The sequence below is a fragment of the Panthera pardus genome, unplaced genomic scaffold (genome assembly GCF_024362965.1).
Source record: "Panthera pardus isolate Hobbes unplaced genomic scaffold, ASM2436296v1 HiC_scaffold_19, whole genome shotgun sequence".
NCBI classification, from domain to species: domain Eukaryota; kingdom Metazoa; phylum Chordata; class Mammalia; order Carnivora; family Felidae; genus Panthera; species Panthera pardus.
The window spans coordinates 12,584,512-12,604,954 of NW_026526754.1; the positions used below are offsets into that span (position 1 = coordinate 12,584,512).

At 42.0% G+C, this 20,443-nt stretch overlaps 1 protein-coding gene across 12 annotated transcripts in view; it reads left to right on the top strand.

The window, feature by feature from the left end:
- HYDIN (HYDIN axonemal central pair apparatus protein) overlaps positions 1-20,443 on the top strand; it is a 433,704-nt gene that overhangs the window by 216,003 nt on the left and 197,258 nt on the right. For all 12 annotated transcript variants that reach the window (XR_008423557.1, XR_008423558.1, XR_008423559.1 and 9 more), the window contains 5 exons: positions 3,293-3,528; positions 6,386-6,486; positions 9,103-9,238; positions 12,070-12,234; positions 15,735-15,887. Coding sequence is in view for 9 of the 12 variants with exons in the window: in XM_053906649.1 (XP_053762624.1) it covers positions 3,293-3,528; positions 6,386-6,486; positions 9,103-9,238; positions 12,070-12,234; positions 15,735-15,887 (791 nt within the window). In the remaining 3 variants the exon portion in view is untranslated. The remainder of the gene's footprint in view (positions 1-3,292; positions 3,529-6,385; positions 6,487-9,102; positions 9,239-12,069; positions 12,235-15,734; positions 15,888-20,443) is intronic.

The following is a 20,443-nucleotide window of genomic DNA, read 5'->3' on the forward strand; positions in this document are numbered from 1 at the left end:
ATAGAGAAAATAATCAACAGTTGTTTCTCATAGTTGGTCCAGCTAGAAGTTTTGGTAACTAGCTTAGATGAAAATTACAAAAAGTTTATTTTTCTTTTGTTGTACAACATCTTACTGAACCATTTGGCAATAACGCAGCTAGATAAGAGTGGGAAGACACTACAGAGCCATGACCCAACAGTCCCCAGGTCTGAGACGTAAAAACTTATCCCACTTAAGTCCACCTTCAAAATTCAAGTTACATTTCTTTTAGTTTGGATATGGATTCCTTAATCTTCCCTGTGGTGTGGCAGGAAATATTAATGAAAAACATACCTTTTTGCTTGCCAACAGGAAATCTAGGGCTATTTCATTTTTCAAAACCACTTGGGTCAGTCAATTCAGGCTACTTTGCTGTGCTTCTGGATTCTGCAATGTATCAGCCAAAGTTAGGAACCATTTTGTGATACAGTTTTAGAATTATTTGATGATAATATTGTTAAGTCCTAAAGTTGGTACTAGAGTTCTTTCATGACTCCTACCCAAAGTGTCATTATTTATTTCTCCAGGAAGATAGGCCTCCTGTCACAAAGAAACATGGTACATTGAAGAGTTATTTATTGGCAACTTCCTAATTATTACCTCACATGTGCAAATATGGCTTTGATGAGGCAGACAAAAGTAAGCATGTGATTGGCTCAGGAATGAAAGACCAGTAGGTCTTTCGATAGTTCGATAGTTCGAAATGCAAGAGAAATTAATGGTTACAGGAATAAGCCAGGAATTGAAGGAATTTTTTTAGTTATATCAGAATGACAGACATATTGTTAAAGTTGGTGATATCGTCCCCATCTTGGCAAAAAGGCATGTTCTTGAAGAGGTGTCTGTTATAGGTTAGTGTTGGAGACATAGCCTTTATTTGCTTAGAGATGCAGATCTAGATTAGGCATCAGGACCTATTGGGATTGATGGTGTTAGATTACTATAAGTACCCTAAAGTAGACGACAGGTAATAGTACTGTTGTTTGGTATCTGAAATGTTTAAAGTATGGCTATAAATATTTTGATGGTAGGATTGGATGTTGGATGACATTTTGAATAATTAGGTTGATGGAAGCTAGAAGGGTGAAAGAGTCAGATTCTAGAATATAGGTGGTGATGATCTCTGAAAGAGCAGTGAAGCTTTGATAAGTCCTCAGATTCATCAAAGAATACAATGGACCAGGTAACAACTGAGATGCCAGATTATAGACCAAAAGGGCAGAGTGTAAGTATTTGCAAACTCACTGTTTTTCGAGAGGTACAGGAATATGTGGAATGAGAATAGGGAGTTTGGAAAACTCCAGACATTCAGTGGACCTGACCATTGGATAATTTGGCCAGAGAAGTTAGGGTTTAAGGGCCATAAACATTTTTTAAAAATCACGATAGTTGTCTTCCATGGCCCAGGTACGAACAGGCAGTATTTCACTCAAGAAGAAATATTTAAATTGATTTTAGGATGTTGTAAAGTGGGGGCCCAGGGACAATTAATTGTAATTATCCCTTACAACCTTTTTTTTTAAGTTTATTTTTATTTATTTTGAGAGAGACATAGAGAACATGGAGGGGAAGGGCAGAGACAGAGGGAGACAGAATCCCAAGCAGAAGCCTCACTGTCAGCTCAGAGCCTGATGCAGGGCTCGATCTCATGAACCATGAGATCAGACCCGAGCCAAAGTCGAGAGGTGGACGCTTAACTGACTGAGCCACCCACGTTCCCCTGTCCCTTACAATCTTAATTATAATGATTATAGAAAGATCTGAGAAAGGTTAGCAGAAGAGATCATTGAAAGCATGAGGGAAGCCTAAACCCAATAGTATTAGGATTTGGTGCAAGCAGAAAGCTAGGAGTAACACTTGTATTATTAATGACCCTTCAGTCTTTAACAAAATAATACCACTTTCTTTAGGCTTTTTAGCAAGCGATATGGGGTTTACAGGTCATTGTACAAGGAATTGTTCTAGTTAGGAGGTTATAGTTGGCTTTATTCTCAAAAAACCTTCTAGCTTCAGGGAAATAGTCTGAGCAATGGTTTGGAAGGACCCATCTGAATCTTTATACAAACCACTTCCAGCGTACCCTATACATTAGAAGAGTGCTGATCCTATAAATGGTCAAGTAAAAATAAACAAGGGTGAGGGATCTACAGTTTCAATAGTCTTTGCTGGGAAAGTTCTAGAAAGCTGAATGCAGCAATACATGATTATTAAATGGACTTTCTAGCAGCTCCTCTGGAATTTCCAAGAAAGTCCTTCAGGTACATTTAAGCAGGCAATTCTTTTTCCATAAGAGATCTCTTCCAAGTAGATTGGCAGGTAATATCACAAAGGAGACATAAATGCATTTCCTCCAACAGTCCTAATGTGTAGACAAAGGCTCAGAAATGGGGAGACAAATAGATCAGTCCAAAATATCCCCCGCAGTAATGTAGTAACTAGCAGAGACCAATTGTGTTTTACTGCATTAGGGCTCCAGGTAGAAAGAATAGTGTTTGCATCCCATAGAAATATGCAGATAGAGTGGCCACCTCGGGAATCCAAAATCAGAGCTCAGTTTATTGCCTGCCAGGCAAGGAGGATCCACATCTCTTAGAAAAGGAACAGGAGTCTCACTGAACTGAACGTAGGAAGGCTGGATTTAACGTGAAAAAGTAGCTTTGTCTAAGGGAGGTAAAAGCCAGTGTGTTAGTCTCTGGCTGGCTCAAAAGCAGATTGTAAAGTCTCTCTCAGGAGACGCTATTATTTGATTTTGTGTCATCGACCCTGGGAGCATGAGCCTCAGACAGGTCCAGGAGGAGTTATATAATATCTTGGCGGGCTCTGGGTCACACAGCAGGGAAAACCACACAGGCTTCTCCTTTCACACGTTGGCAGATAAAAAGAGCAAACGTGATTCAATTTTTTAAAAAAATCTGTATTCTGTGTAAAAATTAAATGCAAAGCATACTTCTGGAGAACTACTCACCAAACAGATAATAATAGATGCTGCTTCTTGAGAGGGACCTGGATGAACATCAAGTGATTGGTTTTATGTCTATAGTTGCTACATAGTACGCATATATAAGTATTCACTGACTGACTGAATGAATGAATGAAATGCATTCATTGATGGTACAATTGAGGACAATATCAGGGAGAGGTGGAGTTAAGCAAGTGGTGATGAATTGCACAGGCAGTTCACTTAAGTGGTTTGGCAATAGTAGCAGAGGTTGAAGTTTCAAGGGAGGCTATAGTGGGGCTTTGATATCTCACCTTACATTTTGTTTTCCAGGTTTCCCTCATACCTTGATATGTTCCCTCAATAATACCTCCTTAGTCCCCATGACCTTCAAACTGCGCGTCCCTGGAGATGGCGATGGCCAGAAAAGCATTTCAAGATGTGAGCAGTATTCAGACAACAAAAGACCGCTTTGGAACAAGGACGAAAGACCCATAACGAAACCAAAAGAATTCACCATCACTCCCAGCAGTGGCACCATTCGCCCCCAAGGATTTGCTGCTATCAGGGTAAAGTGCACAGCCTCCCAGCACATACTCCCAGGCAGCCACGCTCTCAGATAGTTACTAGGATCACAGCTAGGATTTGCTTTATACATCCGTTGTCAGCGGGAGGGAGTGCCTCTAATTCATGTGGAAAAGTGAGCCTATAAGGACATAAACCACGGAGGCACAAGAAACCAGATACACATATATTGGGCACAAGAACTGACACTGCTCCCGTGAATTTCCACCAATCCAGAGGCATTGCCTTCACCAAAACGTGGATTCTCGAGAAATCCAGTGAAACCCCTGCTCTGCATAGATAGTACACTCATCAATACAGATGTAAAAAGATTTAAGAACTCACTGATAATTAGGTGCTCCTTTCCTTCAGAATCTAATTGTTTATACCAATCAATGTCCGTATTTGTGCCCCAGATGATACCCAGTTTATTCAGATTTTTAATACAAATCTGGGCTTCGTGGTGAACGTAGATGTGATATCCCTAACAGTGCTTTATATTTAGGCCCACAGTGTGATGCTCTGGGCATGGCCTAGCAGAGCCACCAGCAGAATTATTTCACAGCTCACTGAGAAGGATTTTACTGTCTTCCTTCACCTACTTTTGCTCTTCCAAACAGTTAGGTCTAGCATTACTGAAGGCTGCTAAGTTGAAATGATTTTTATCTTTTCTGGGAAAGAAAAAAGAGAAGACTTCCATGGCGAAGGTTGGCAATTTTCTCTTTATTTTTTTTTTTATAATTTTTTTTTCAACGTCTTTTTATTTATTTTTGGGACAGAGAGAGACAGAGCATGAACGGGGGAGGGGCAGAGAGAGAGGGAGACACAGAATCGGAAACAGGCTCCAGGCTCCGAGCCATCAGCCCAGAGCCCGATGTGGGGCTCGAACTCACGGCCCGCGAGATCGTGACGTGGCTGAAGTCGGACGCTTAACCGACTGCGCCACCCAGGCGCCCCGGCAATTTTCTCTTTTGTCATGACCTTTGAATATTTAATTCAGGTATGGTTTTAGGCCCCACATTTGCTTTAAATGTTTCATAATATCTCACCGTGAAGCCGCTCATCCTAAATCTTTTCTGGGAGTCTTTGGCTCTCCCAAGGGCATCTCCGTGGGCCCAATGAGGTTTATATCACATATCATTGTCACTTCTCAGGTTCCCAGTCTTAGTCCATTTGGGCTGCTATTACAAATACTTGAGGGGCACCTGGGTGGCACCATGGGTTAAGTGTCTGACTCTTGATCTCAGTTCGGGTCTTGATCTCAGGGTTGTGAGTTCAAGCCCCGCATTGGGCTCCATGCTGGGCGTGGAGCCTACTTAACAAAAAATGTTAAAAAAAAAACCCAAATACTTGAGACTGGGTGGTTTATAAACAACAGAAATTTATTTCTCACGGTTTGGAGGCTGGAAGTCTAAAATCAGGGTGACACATGGTAGAGTTCTGGTGAGGGGCGGCCTGCTGACTTATGTCCTCACGTGCGGAGAGGAGCTGTGGGGTCTTTCTCATTAGGGTCCTCATCCTGTTCATGAGAGCTCCACCCTCATGACCTAATCACCCCCAGTGGCCCCACCTCCTAATTCCCACCACACTGGGGGTTAGGATTTCAACATATGAATTTGGGGGGTGGGACACAACCTTTCAGATCATGGCAGTTGCTCACTGTGGCTTTCCCAGGAAGAAGCGCTGTTGCAAAGAATTTATTTTTTACTTCGTGCTCAGCCTACACATCACCCACCTTTCCTTTTTTCCCTCTCACGCATCGCACAGGAAGGTTTGCGAAGACGTAGCACCTGCCTAGCAGCCTTCTGTGAGAGCCACTTGCTCTGCCTTCTAACCAGAGCTCAGAGACAGGAACAGGGGTTAGAGTCACTCCAGGAGCCTCTGCATGCTGGGCCAACTGCTTCTCTCCACATCTGACAAATTTTCTTTCCAAATCAGTGGCTCCACCTTCACTTTATTTTCCCTTCAGATTTGGAAAAGCTTTCCCCAAGCTTCAATGTTCACTCCTGAACTACATCAACCATGTCTGTGTGGACTCAAATTTGCATCCAGTGATTCCCTTTGCAACCAAAAAAAAAATTCTTTAATTAGTCCTTCATACATAATTTATGTACTGAAAAGCTTTAACCTATGCTAGAAGCTGTTCTCTAGACTTACAAGTATCTCTTCCACTACAAATCATTTTTAAGCAATTAAAAACGGTGACAGGACCTCAACAGCTAAATGTAATATTTCACAATAATAAATAAAAATCAGAGGATAGAATATACTGGGCACATACTGTCCTTGAATAGACCTTTCTTTGGAGCTTCCCATTTTCTGTTCTAATAATGAATATGGTGGACAGTGGGGAGACAAGATTTTGATTAAAAAAAAAAAGTCTAGTTGATTTCTTAGGCCCTTTTCTGGAACTGACATGGTTTCATGTTCATTTATTTTGCTGTAAGAGAAACTTAGCTGTAGTGTTTTATTGGTGTGTTGAATTTTTGTAATTTCTATAGCCAGGAGGCATAGAGAACAATTTAAATTGAGTAATGAAAGTTTGCTTGTTACGGCTTATCTTTCAGGGTCATTTTTTTCCCCTTATGCAGGTATATGACTTCTTTGATACAGTCTTCTCAGAAATGAGCAAACCTATTGTACTAAAAGCCATTTGGTTTCTAACCTCGCCTTTGAAAAAACTCAGCATGCCCTGACCCCAAAATGTAACTTGTTCAACTGAAAATGTAAAACGCCAAACACCCCATGAAAAGTACTCAGAAGCCGTCCTCATCAGTGCTGTCCTCCGCTGGCTCCTTTCTCCACTGCACAGAGGGAGGGCCGGCCTTGTGGAAGAGCGGCTTTTCACCTTTATCTTTCCAGGTGACCTTATGCTCCAACACCGTGCAGAAATATGAGCTGGCCCTGGTGGTGGACGTGGAGGGCATCGGGGAAGAAGTGCTGGCGCTCCTAATCACAGCCAGGTATCACACTCACCTGCTTTCTCTCCTCCTGCGTCTCCCCTGAGCCGCCAGCCAGCAATGGCTGCCTCTCACGGAGGCAGCATGCCTGCAATCAGTTCTCACTGCATTTGTTCTGCTTTCCTGGGAAAGCAAATCTGATGGAATCTGATATTCAAATGATAAAGCTTTAAAACAGCAAGCACACACCTCTGGTGCAGATAAGAAAAGGGGTGTGTGTGTGTGTGTGTGTGTGTGTGTGTGTGTGTGTGTGTGCGTGCGCACGCGTTTTGCAGCGTTAGGAATAATAGTGCTCCCTAATGGTCTGACTTTCCGTGTATGTAACTGAAAGGGTTCTACCAGGAAGAGGTGAACAGTTGCTGTTTTTCTTTACATTTTTTTTAGTGTTTCTTTTATTTTTGAGAGAGAGAGGCATAGCGTGAGCAGGGGAGGAGCAGAGAGAGAGAGGGAGACAGAATCCGAAGCAGGCTCCAGGCTCTGAGCTGTCAGCACAGAGCCAGACGTGGGGCTTGACCTGAGATCATGACCTGAGCCGAAGTTGGACACTTGAAGGACTGAGCCACCCAGGCACCCCATAAGTTGCTGTTTTTGTAATTTTTATCTTTAAATATAGTACTCCAGGGTTATGCCCAGAAAGAGTGGTGCTCACAGGCCTGCAGTGGAAGGTCCATTTAGCAAGACAGTTCTGCACTAGGACACTTACTATGACTTCAATGCAGGCTGCAAGCAGGCCTCCCGAATGAGGCTAACAACATAAACTCCTCAGAACTGTACCCACCTTCTCTCCATTTTAATAGAGGCAGCAGTGGACTCTCAAGTCAGGTTAAGATCCTGGCTCTGCCATTTGTTGATTGTGTCTCCTTGACCAAGTTGGGGTCTTCCTAAGAGTGGAGTGTGATGCTAATGATGACAGTGATCCTGATTAAATAAATAAAATCGTGGACCACACTCTTGCCAAAGCAAACAGGTATTCAGGTCTGGGGCTTTAGAGGGTTTGTATGAAAATGCCATCTAAATGAAATTGAGAAAATTACTTAATAAAAGCCTGATAACATATCCATCCCTAGAGTTTAGGTCTCATGAATTTCAGATGTATCAGAAAGAACTTGAAGGTCAAGGCCTTGCCATGGTCTACTTAGTCCTTCCAAAGACCTAACTAATTGTTTTGCGTGTTTAAAAACAGAAAAAGCTCTTTCATCTGGTCCTTTCTATACCCAGGTTTAGCTTTTTTGTCTAGGCTTGCATTTCTTTTCTGGGTGGGTTGATTCTGATACTTTCCCCTTTTCAGCCCCCTTTCCCTGAAGCTGTCAATGGGAAACCCTGAGTTAAAGAAAACAACAACAACAACAACAGAGTCCTAAGAGGCTATGAGTTTCCTACCATGTGTACTCTGTGACCCAAGTGAAATACTCTAAGTCCTATCAGCCACAGTGTTTCAGGTAGTGAAGGGTTAGCTTTATGCAAGTCATCGGGTCAACTGACAGCTTCCATTCTAGCTAAAAATGAACACTCATCCCGTGCTAAACCTCAAATTTTGGGTTAACAAGACTCACTTTCATGTCATTATTTTTGGTGTAATCGGTAGGAACTGCTTGAAGACCCTCAACAAAAGAATTGCTTTCAGAACTTGCAGAGAGCCAGCCGTGACAGCTCGCGGTGCCCTCTACCACAGGTTAATCATCTCTGACTGAGCTCTCGCTCAGTGCATTAGGCACTGTGCTGTGCTCTTCTCTCACGTTAGCTCCTGTATTTCCCACAACACTCTGAGTTAATTATGCTAATGTCAATCCCTAGAATTGCCTTCATTTTACCTAGGAGCAAAATGCAACTCCGGTAGGGAAAGCAACTTGCTCAAGGTTGTATTTGTTAAGGTCACTCTTTGAGCCTGGCTCTGATTCAGACACCACTGCTCCTCACCACGACACTATATTGTGACGGTGCAGCGAGGCAGGGAAGACTTTGAGTTGTAGACACAAAATGAAACACAGATAACCTCATGATAGACCAACTGCACACACAGGGCTTCAACTCCTCCTCCCCTGCACCCCACTCTGCCTCCCCTCCCCTACCACACCCACCTTCACGTTGAGCACCACTGTCACGGTGCCATTTCTGGGTTGAGCAGCTGCCCAAGCCTGATCCAAGACAGCTGTTCTGCCTAGGAATTAGAATTATTACCATAATTTAGATGGTGCAAACTGTAGCTCGTCCTCGGGGGACTCTGACTGGTCCAGAGTGTCACAGCTAGTTAGGACCCCATGCTGGTAGCATTGGCCCTATTTGCCTTGGAAACAGTTCCACTACCCTAAGGAACTTACACTGTGGGAGCCCCTTGGTAAAAGAAAGCCAAATATGAAAAACAATGGAAATGTTAGTCATTACTCATGGAAGACCGCTGTTTAAGGAGTCTTGCTTCTAGCCCTTTTTTGATTAAACAGTGGTGACTGGGGGCTAAGGGATAGGAATGACAGGAGAGAAGATTTAAAAATGATTAATGTAGTTATTAGAGAAAAACCATGTGACAGTGACAAATGTGTTTAACTTGGGACTCTGCATTCTCCATCTGTAAACAAGCTCTCTATCCTTTTGAATTCTTTAATGGGTCTTTCCTTTGAGCAGGTGTATCGTACCTACCCTCCACATGGTGAACACAGAGGTGGACTTTGGGCACTGCTTCCTGAAGTACCCCTATGAGAAAACGGTCCAGCTTGTCAATCACGATGACCTCCCAGGATGCTATGAGGTTCTACCTCAGGTGACTTACTTTATCCTTTTTCAGTGTTGATTTTTCTTCAGTTGGATTCCCTCAATGAGAAAGAGAAATCCTTCTAAAGAGCCATATTCCTGAACACATGACCTTCTGTAATTCTGATTTTGAACCCTGGGATAAAACGGGCATGGGGTCATAAAGCCACAGCTGGGTTGCCACCTGCATGATCGAGCAGCTGCAGGTGTAAACAGTTCTTAATTTCCCAGGGAAATTGCCTTTGATAAAGAAAGGCAAGGGTCAATTAAGCCAACATGCAGAAGTTTCACCTACAAATAATTGCCTATGAATTAATCAGTCGTGGGAAATGAGGCAGAGCTAAGAGTTTTCATTTATGGCTATGGCTGTGACTTTAACAGCATCGCTAAAATACAGTAATACAGTATTTATAAATGGACTTGTTGAACTAGAAGGCTAGAGACACTACAAAAAGAAAAAATGAAGTTGCCTTCAAATGTTTTATGAATGGATCTGTCCACATGCCACTACACCCAGCTAGGTGGGGCACTGAGCAATGAAGCACATATGGGTTCAAGAGTCAAAAAGATCTGCATAGACTAAAGTAATGGAAGGTCACTAATAGGATGCAATTTACCAAGAATGCATTTGGGTTTAAAACTCTATTGTTCTGTAAGGACAGTACTCTAATAAAAATTCATGCCAAAAAAAAAAAAAAAATCCCAAAAACAAGTCAGATGGGGGTTTTATTTGACTACAGTTTCAAAATGTGTTCAAAGACCAGTATGGAGGCCTCAGAACCAAGGCAGGTTAGGCTGTATAAGAGAAACACTGTGATCAGCTAAAGGAAGGAGATAGCTACTGCTCAAGGCAGTGCCAGGTTTTGTCTTCAGATATTGACACTGTATTTTTTTAGTGGAAACATGAGAAAAAAAATCACATGTGAAGTAACCAGAATGGCAATCAACATCATCTGGAAATCCAAGTTATATGAGGAGCACAGTGTTTAATTGGGAACAGGAAAGCCTTAACTAGGATGAAATAGCCACCCTTCCCTTCAAAGAGCTATTATATAGAAGAGGAAATTAGAACTATTGTATGGGCTTCTCTGAGACAAAACCAGAAACCAAGGGTTGGGTTGATGGGAGACAACATTTCTAACTTTTAGACGATCAACAATGGAACAGGCTAGCCTTGAGTATTGTATGATCATCTCAAGATCTTAGAGCACAGTTTACTTACATCTGGGGTAATGAGGAAGCTTTTTCTGCACAGGCGGGCTTGGAAACGGGTGAGGCACTTGCCATGAGCACAGAATTTGGTTGGTGGGGGGAGCCAAAAAACTCAGGGATCAAGATAAATCATATTTTCATGTCACATTTTAAGAAATCAAAATTAATAGTTCATAAAAAAATCAAGATAATAGATAAAGGCAGAATCAGCTGATTTTCCCTTTTGCTTCAGGTTCCAGTAAGGCTGGGCAGAGCAGTGCTACATAGGCAAGATGCGTTAGATTAGGCCATGTTAGGCCAGCCCAGGTGTACGAAGACCATGGGGGTCCCTGGACAGGTGAAATCTGTATGTTCTGTCTTTCTCCAACAGCTAAGGTTTCCCAGAATTACCCAAACTTATTTGGTCATGAGATTTTTTTTAAGATTTTTTTTAATGTTTATTTATTTATTTTTGAGAGAGAGAGAGCCACACACGTGAGCGGGGGAGGGACAGAGAGGAAGAATCCCAAGCAGGCTTCTGGCTGCTAACATAGAGACTGACATGGGGCTCAATCTCACAGACCATGAGATTGTGACTGGAGCTGAAATCAAGAGTCAGATGCTCAACCAACTGAGTCACCCAAGCACCCCCATCTAGCTAAAGTTTTATTTGTTGCTGTTGTTCCATAAAAGCGAGTAATATAGGGGCGCCTGGGTGGCTCAGTGGGTTAAGCTTAGTCTGACTTCAGTTCACGTCACCATCTCACAATCCGTGAGTTTGAGCCCCACATCAGGCTCTGTGCTGACAGCTCAGAGCCTGGAGCCTGCTTCGGATTCTGTGCCTCCCTCTCTCTCTGCCCCTCCCCTGCTCATGCTCTGTCTCTCTCTGTCTCAAAAATAAAATAATAAAATAAAATAAAAACATTAAAGAAAAGCTAGTAATATGCTGCGGAGCAAGGTTCTAAAGGACATACATTGGTAAACACTGGGTAACATTCATTCATTCACCTACCTATTTTGCCATTTAAAAAACATGTAGTGAGCATATGTGTTGGGCCAGCAATCGCGCCAGCAGAGGCCCAGGTCATGCCCTAGGAAGTTGACAGCCCATGGAACAGATGGACACAGATAGTACATGCTACGGAGAAGGACTGTAGGATGCCCCCTAGGGACAGAGGAAACACCCTTACACTAGAGCACGAAGGATACCTGTGGGTATTCAGGATAAATGTGCAGGTCCATTGAAGGGAGAGGGCATTCCAGAGTGTTGGAAGTAGGAAGCAGTATCATGTGTTCAGGAAAATCCAGTGGTCCCTGTTGACAAAGCGTAAAGGGACCAGGTGGTGGAGGACGTGGAAGGCCAGGTGAAGGAATTTGGCCATGGGAAGCTGTTCCCATGAACTAATTCACACTGTGGATAATTTCTGCATCTTGCTGGGTTGTGCACTTTGGATTGGGGCCTTCTGCACACCCTGCTTCCCTTTAGCAGAATTGAGGTGCTGATCCCCATTTACTTGCCTGAATGATGACATCCTCCTAAAGAACCTGCATGGACTTGGGGCCTCACCTGTTTCAAAATAATCTAATATGCTATTTATTTTGTGCCCTGCCAGGGGCTTGCTTATCCTTCCAGCTTGTCTCTCCCACCAGGTACATGAAGACATGCCGGCTGTGTTACTCTCCAGTCCTACCCCCTGTGGAGTCATCCCCCCCCACAGCACCATTCACATACCTCTGGCCCTGGAGACCCAGGTCACTGGGGAATATAGGTCCATAGTTTACATCTCAACCTTTGGGAGCCCGGACCCCCCTATGGTGAGAGCCAGTTTTCAGACTTACGTTTAAAGTTGCTGTATATCTTGCATATTCCATATCTGCATATCCTCTGCTTTCTCGCAATTCTAGAATTGTACATTTTCACTCTGCAGTGGCAAAGCACTAGTGTTGTGTTACTTCGGGAACTTATCTTCAGATCCATTGAGAAGTAGTGCTGTTTTATAGCATTTGTTCTTTTTAATTCCTTATTCATTCTATTTTATTTATTTTTTAATTTTTAATTTTTCTACAATTTACTTTTTGTGTTCAATTAAATAATTTTTTTTATTTAAAAAAGTTTTATTTTATTTAACATTTTTTTCATTAAAAAATTTTATTTATTTATTTATTTATTTTTTTATTTTTTAATATATGAAATTTACTGTCAAATTGGTTTCCATACAACACCCAGTGCTCATCCCAAAAGGTGCCCTCCTCAATACCCATCACCCACCCTGCCCTCCCTCCCACCCCCCATCAACCCTCAGTTTGTTCTCAGTTTTTAACAGTCTCTAATGCTTTGGCTCTCTCCCACTCTAACCTCTTTTTTTTTTTTTTTTTTTTTTTACCTTCCCCTCCCCCATGGGTTTCTGTTATGTTTCTCAGGATCCACATAAGAGTGAAACCATATGGTATCTGTCTTTCTCTGTATGGCTTATTTCACTTAGCATCACACTCTCCAGTTCCATCCATGTTGCTACAAAAGGCCATATTTCATTTTTTCTCATTGCCACGTAGTATTCCATTGTGTATATAAACCACAATTTCTTTATCCATTCATCAGTTGATGGACATTTAGGCTCTTTTCCATAATTTGGCTATTGTTGAGAGTACCGCTATAAACATTGGGGTACAGGTGCCCCTATGCATCAGTACTCCTGTATCCCTTGGATAAATTCCTAGCAGTGCTATTGCTGGGTCATAGGGTAGGTCTATTTTTAATTTTCTGAGGAACCTCCACACTGCTTTCCAGAGCGGCTGCACCAATTTGCATTCCCACCAACAGTGCAAGAGGGTTCCTGTTTCTCCACATCCTCTCCAGCATCTATAGTCTCCTGATTTCTTCATTTTGGCCACTCTGACTGGCGTGAGGTGGTATCTGAGTGTGGTTTTGATTTGTATTTCCCTGATGAGGAGCGACGTTGAACATCTTTTCATGTGCCTGTTGGCCATCCGGATGTCTTCTTTAGAGAAGTGTCTATTCATGTTTTCTGCCCATTTCTTCACTGGGTTATTTGTTTTTCGGGTGTGGAGTTTGATGAGCTCTTTATAGATTTTGGATACTAGCCCTTTGTCCGATGTGTCATTTGCAAATATCTTTTCCCATTCCGTTGGTTGCCTTTTAGTTTTGTTGGTTGTTTCCTTTGCTGTGCAGAAGCTTTTTATCTTCATAAGGTCCCAGTAATTCACTTTTGCTTTTAATTCCCTTGCCTTTGGGGATGTGCCGAGTAAGAGATTGCTACGGCTGAGGTCAGAGAGGTCTTTTCCTGCTTTCTCCTCTAAGGTTTTGATGGTTTCCTGTCTCACATTCAGGTCCTTTATCCATTTTGAGTTTATTTTTGTGAATGGTGTGAGAAAGTGGTCTAGTTTCAACCTTCTGCATGTTGCTGTCCAGTTCTCCCAGCACCATTTGTTAAAGAGACTGTCTTTTTTCCATTGGATGTTCTTTCCTGCTTTGTCAAAGATGAGTTGGCCATACGTTTGTGGGTCTAGTTCTGGGGTTTCTATTCTATTCCATTGGTCTATGTGTCTGTTTTTATGCCAATACCATGCTGTCTTGATGATGATATAGTCAACATATAGTGTCATATGAGTTTCAGGTGTACAATACAGCGATGCAACAAATCTATATATTACTCCATGCTCATCATAAGTGCACTCTTAATCCCTTCACCTATTTCACCATTTCTCCCCTCACCCCCCACCTCTCCTCTGGTAACCGTCTGTTTTTTCTCCATAGTTAAGAGTCTGTTTTTTGGTTTGTCTCTTTTTTTTCCCTTTGTTTTTTTTTATTTCTTAAATCCACATATGAATGAAATTGTATAGTATTTGTCTTTGACTGACTGACTTATTTTGTTTAGTATTATACTCTCTAGATCCATCCATGTTGTCACAAATGGCAAGATTGCATTCCTTTTTATGGCTATGTATGGTATTCCATTTATGGTGTTATATATATATATATATATATATATATATATATATATATATATATATATGGAAATTTCTTGTCTACAGCAATAGATCCATCCATGTTGTCACATATGGTAAGATTTCATTCTTTTTTATGGCTGAATAATACCTTGTGTGTGTGTATATATATACACACACATGCACACACACACATATATATGGTATTACATATACATATATATATATATGTTTATGGAATTTTCTTGTCAATAGCAGTTGTTCTTAAACTCCTATCAGGAGTTCCTCACACACACAGACATGCCTGGCCCCTTTCCAGTCCTATTAAATCAGAATCTCTGAGGGGAGAGCAGATCTGTGTGTTTAACATCCTCCTCAGTTGTTCCTGGTACAAAGCTGAGTATCACTCGCTTGCTGCATGTGGACTCTGAGAGTGGTTTCAGTCACTGCTCACTGGATCTTTCCTGTATATTGACTGGACTCATAGCTCAAATTAACCTACTGAAGCTTTGAGAACTGACCTCTCTCCAAGTGTGGGAAGAAGGAGACACGGAAAGCTGTCTGCTGCCTGGGCTGAATCAAAGGGTGAATCTTGAATCTTGAAGGAGGTTCCCCAACAGGCAATGAATCCTTAGACATTCTGAATGCTTAGAGAGGAGAATATATTCTGCTTTTATCTCTAACACGTAAGATGCCATAGATAAGCCACCTGACTTAGAAAGCAACATCACAGAGTCAGCCCAACCCAAAAGGTGCCACCGGTCCAGCCACCTTCCCTGCACAGATGCAGCCCATGAAAAGGTTGCTTGCTGAGCAGGTAGCACTTCATGAAAGAAAAAAGTCCCCCTTCCTCAGGCAGACACAATGCCTGGATGAAGGCACAGGACTGGGGGGAATAGAGCAAGTCCCCAACCTCCACTGCTGTGTGCAATGGGCAGTCCTGTTGTGCCACTAGTAAGCAATAGAATGGGGGCTCCATCCAGCCACTTCTGACTCTGAAGTGTCAGTCCTTAAGCCCACTCTGAGTGTTCTCGAGGCTGGAGTGCTGGCTGGCATGTAGAGGACCATTATTCTCATTTCCCTACAATGCACAACTTGGGCTGACCAGGGAAGCCAATCATCCTTCTTGGGGAGGAATTCCAGGCTGGATTCACGGGTCTGACCAGCATGGCCATCTCTGGGTCACTCTGACCACAGACTGCAGGGATAAAGAACGACAGATCTCATAAGCACCCTTTTGCACCCCTGCTCTTTATAAAAGAGATGGCCAGAATCTTCTGTTTCAAGTGATCTTTGAAGGCCAGCTGTTTTCAGCTGTCCTCATGTTCTTTCTCTTGTGTGGAACACAGGTATGTCACTTAAAGAGCATCGGAGAAGGCCCAGTTATCTATGTACATCCCACTCAAGTTGATTTTGGCAATATCTACGTCCTGAAAGACTCCTCAAGGATTCTCAACCTATCTAACCAGTCCTTCATCCCCGCGTTATTTCAGGCACGCATGGTGAGTAAGTAGATGGCTGGGCCATCATATGATGAAATTACAGCTTTGCCTCTATCTTATAGGCAGTGGTCCTATTTTTGCAAAATGACTTTGAAAGAAATGGATCAGCAGGAGTAGAGATGTATATGGTTCAATTGCATTAAATTATGTCATTTTCATCCCCAATTGCTCTTTATTATAATCCTTTTGTTGACTAAGAAACACAATATGTATATAGTTTGGTAATCAATATATCTACTCTAGTTTTGGGAAGATGCTTCAAAGATCTTCTCACTGAACTGTACCTAAGCCTAGCCTTTCACCTCCAGAAAACACCTTTTAAATGTCTCTGTAACTGAAAATGCCTTTTTATCTTGAATTTGAACACTTTTGGCCACAAATATGTTAGTATGCTTATTCTCTCTTCCTTTTAAAAAGCAGTATTTTGACATAGCTTATAAGGATGTTTGAAATACAGCAATATTCGCCGAAAGTAGAAATTAAAGAAAACAGCAAAACAAAGATAAATGCAAAAATAGATATATAATAGTCCTAGAAATGAGTCTGTCTTGTGTCTCTGCATTTTATAATGATATTTAGATCTGCTAGTCTCCTATAAGCTCATTTTTAACAGAGATAATACCAATTTTTGCAGAATGTAGGGATTTCTAGTCAGCAATTGAAAATATGTTTGGTTTTAGAAGATTTTTTGATTTAAATATAAATTTTTAAATAGCACATCCCTTCTCCTACCCCCAAATTATTGACATTTGAATGAACACTAACACTTGGTTTCAGCATGTGTCACATAGTTCTGAAAAATCAATGATTAATTTTCTCAAAGTCACTATTAGAAGGAACAGGATCACAGTTTTCTGCTGACATGTGGCAGCTCCTCAGAGTCATTGGTCCCAATTAGCATTCATTTATCATGATCATTATTCCTTTTTATTATCATTTGTCATTACTCCTCATAAAGGCAGCCATTTCCTGTGCAGTCACTGCTCTTTTTAGCCTGAGGTTCGGACACAACTCCACACTTGTCCCAGTGCCTTATGGATCTTGTGTGGAGAATAATGTTTAACGATACTTTAAAAACCTACAGAAAAGACCTCTTTGCTAGCTTTTATCCAGTGAGTTAGTTGATGTGCTTGCTGGAAAACATGGGGTGTTGCCCAGAAAGTGCTGCTCTCTGTGTAGTTGTGTACATGCAGGGTTCACAGCGGAGAGACAGAGAGGCAGCCGAGTTGTCAAGGACAATGAGAGGTGGCTCAGGAGGGTGCTGGCAGATTACAGAAGCTGAAAAAGGACAGAGACGACAAGAATGCTTAGGTACCAGTGGAGCAACCACCGACCTGCTCATTTTCAGATAACTCCAGATTTCACTTTTTATGTTACCCTTAGATACATTTTAAGAACCAAAAAAGCACATCAAGGTTCTGTTGTTTTTTACTAATATACTTTACATATTGAATGACCCAGCTGGTTGTTAAAATGAGACTCTTTCTTTTCCACGAAGGCTTCATGATTCCATCTTTTGATTCTTTAATATCATCTTAAAACAGCAAGCTCCAGTTCCAAGGAGCCAAACGTGTGATATTAGTGGTCTGCTGTAGAATGTTGTTTTTCCTGCAATCCTTTTCTGGAAAACTGGTGTTTATTGAGTTGGTTGTCCTTGCAGCATAGAGGTACTTCAACTGTAATTCTCATGGGTGAAGATTAAACTCCTTTCATATTTCAGCTGGAGTTTTGAGGGATATCCTAGTCAATAAACACTATATGTGTTAATATTATAGGAATTGAATGACACTAACTTGGAAGTTAACTACAGTGGGAAGAAATTTCAACTTGATATACAGTACTGAAACTGCAAATTCATTCTCACAGAAATTCCCAGGCATTAGGAAAAGTTTCAATTAATAGTTGTTTTTTCTCCATCTAAGCCTAGAGCTCAGTACCCAGGTTAGCGGTGGTCACATATTTGTTGCATTTAATTTCTCACTCAGAAAAAAGCAGGGCAATGGCACATTCTTCATTTCTTCTGTTATTACTATGAATTCAGGTCCGAAAGTTCTCTTTTCCCGCTGGATGCCCTGACAGAAGGGGTCATCATCTCTCCTCTTTTGGCTGTCAGTGAATGGTGAATGTCAGCTCTCACCACATGCTGCACCCACTTAACCTCAGCCTTGAGCCTTTGTCACACTCAGCCTTGTGCGTGGTCTGCACATCTCGGCAACCCCTGTGATTAGCTTCTCCCTGGGCAAGAAGCATGCTTGTTATCAGCTGGAGGGTCAGGGGATGGGAAGCTGGAAGCCCACCTTCCGTTCTGTTGGGAAGATAAACGACACTTAGATTGATCTTGAATTTCTCAGAAATAAATGCTGGGGGCACCTCAGTCGGTCAAGCATCTGGCTCTTGACTTCTTGACTTCGGCTCAGTTCGTGATCTCACACTTTGTGAGATCAAGCCCTGCTTCGGGCTCTGCGCTAACAGAATGGAGCCTGCTTGAGATTCTTTCTCCCTCTCTCTCTGCCCCTTCCCCACTCTCTTGCCCTCTCTCTTGTTCTCTCTCTCTCTCAAAATACATAAATAAATAAATAAACATTTAACAAAAAAAGAGAAAGAAATGCTGTACCAAAAAAATGATTAAAAAGCCTGACATTTCTTAGTATAATATGGAGTGAAGACAGTGAAGATTTTATTTTTTCTGTTTCAGTAAAGTATAAAAAAACAAAACAAAAAAGTTGATCAGTAAAAGCAGACTGTTCTGTGACCTGGAGCAGTAAGTCTCCTTTGCTTTGGAATGCCGGAAATACCAGACTCCCCTAAAGGTTCCCCGTGGCTGATTTATTTGGATTTAAGCTGAAGGTCTCAAAACAACAGAGTAAGTCACCTCCAGTTTGGAGGGTTAAAAAACATCAGAATGTGAGAGCAGAGCAGAGGAAGGCTGTTTGGGCAACAGTGTATGGGCTCGGCTCATACACACAGCGCTCCTTGGGTGACAGCACAAAAGAGGGCAAGAATATGATAGGACCTCAGCCCTGGGCTAGAAGATAGAGAGTCCTTCTTTGCATGGGTGCCCCTTGCTAGACAGAGAAAGCGCATTGCTCAGCACTTATCTGGAAACATTTGGAACCCGTTCAACCTAGGGGAACTGTTAACTTGAGAACTTGCGTACAGATGTTAGTGACACCTTGGGATTCAGCGGGTGCTAAAGCATTTCGCGGGGGCCCTCTGCCTCTGTGATCTGTGGGAGAGACCATTTTAGTTAGACCTTTAGAGTTTCTAGGATCCAGGAAACAAGAATTCTGATGCCTGAGTCAAGCATGGTTCCTTTTAAACATTTATTTTGTTGGTCACTTGCCAGAGCCATTCACGGTGATACAGCATCCCGGGAATCTTTGGGCTTTCACATCTCCTTCAGACCCTAAGCCATTGGGGTATTCCCTTGTTTAAGTAGGGATGCCCTTTCTATATTTCCTTGTTTGTATGCTCCTTGTTTGTCTCCTGCAAATGACAAGGGTCTCCGCTTTGAATTCCTAGCACCGAGCAGCAGGCTTGGGCATATGATGATGATGGTATGATGGAATTGATGGTATGATGGAATTAATTGTAACTAATGTTTATTTTGTTCTATTTGCCACTTTATGTTCAGTATTTCACTTATCATAACTCTCTGAGAGAAATATGTTATAGTGCCCATTTTAAGGAGGTAGAAACGGAGGCACAGACAGGTTAAATAAATTGGCATAAAAACCATCTAAGTGGCAAAATATTCAGTTCACATATGTAAATGTGTGTAGAAGTTCTTCACTACCATAGCTCTTAGAAGAGTTTAAAAACAAAATTATGACCTAGTTTAGCAAAATAAATAGACAAACTCAGAAGGAGATTGGCAGGCATTTCATATCCATTGAGACTGTTGGTGCTGGACCCTGTCCATTTTAGGACATAGTGGAATTGTAGCCATTCTGGAGAGCTTGTTTGTTTATTTGTTTGTTTGTTTGCTTGTTTGTTTGTTTTGAGAGAGATAGAGTGAGCGAGCATGCACAAGCTGGGGAGAAGGGCAGAGGGAGAGAGAGAGAGAGAGAGAGAGAGAGAGAGAGAGTGAGCGCATCTCAAGCAGGCTCCACACTCAGCACAGAGCCCGACACAGGGTTCAATCCCACGACCCTGGGATCATGACTTGAAATCAAGAGTCAGCTGCTCAACCAACTGAGCCACCCAGGTATCTCTGGGGATCTTATTTTTAACTTGTGACAACTGGTTTGTTAAAATCTATAGATATACCTTATATACTACACCATCCTGAAATACCTGAAGGTCATAATGGATCTAGAATTTCGTCCTCCTTTGGGGAACTTAATGTAGTAGGGAATTAGTGCTAGAGAGATTTCTAATGGACAGACTAATTGTCCAAGGCCTTTTGATAGATGATTATTAAGATATCACACCCCAGGGGCTCCTGGGTGACTCAGTCGGTTGAGCATCCAACTCTTGTGTTCAGCTCAAGTCATGATCTCGTGGTTCATGAGATTGAGCCCCACATTGGGTTCCGTGCTTTCAGTGCAGAGCCT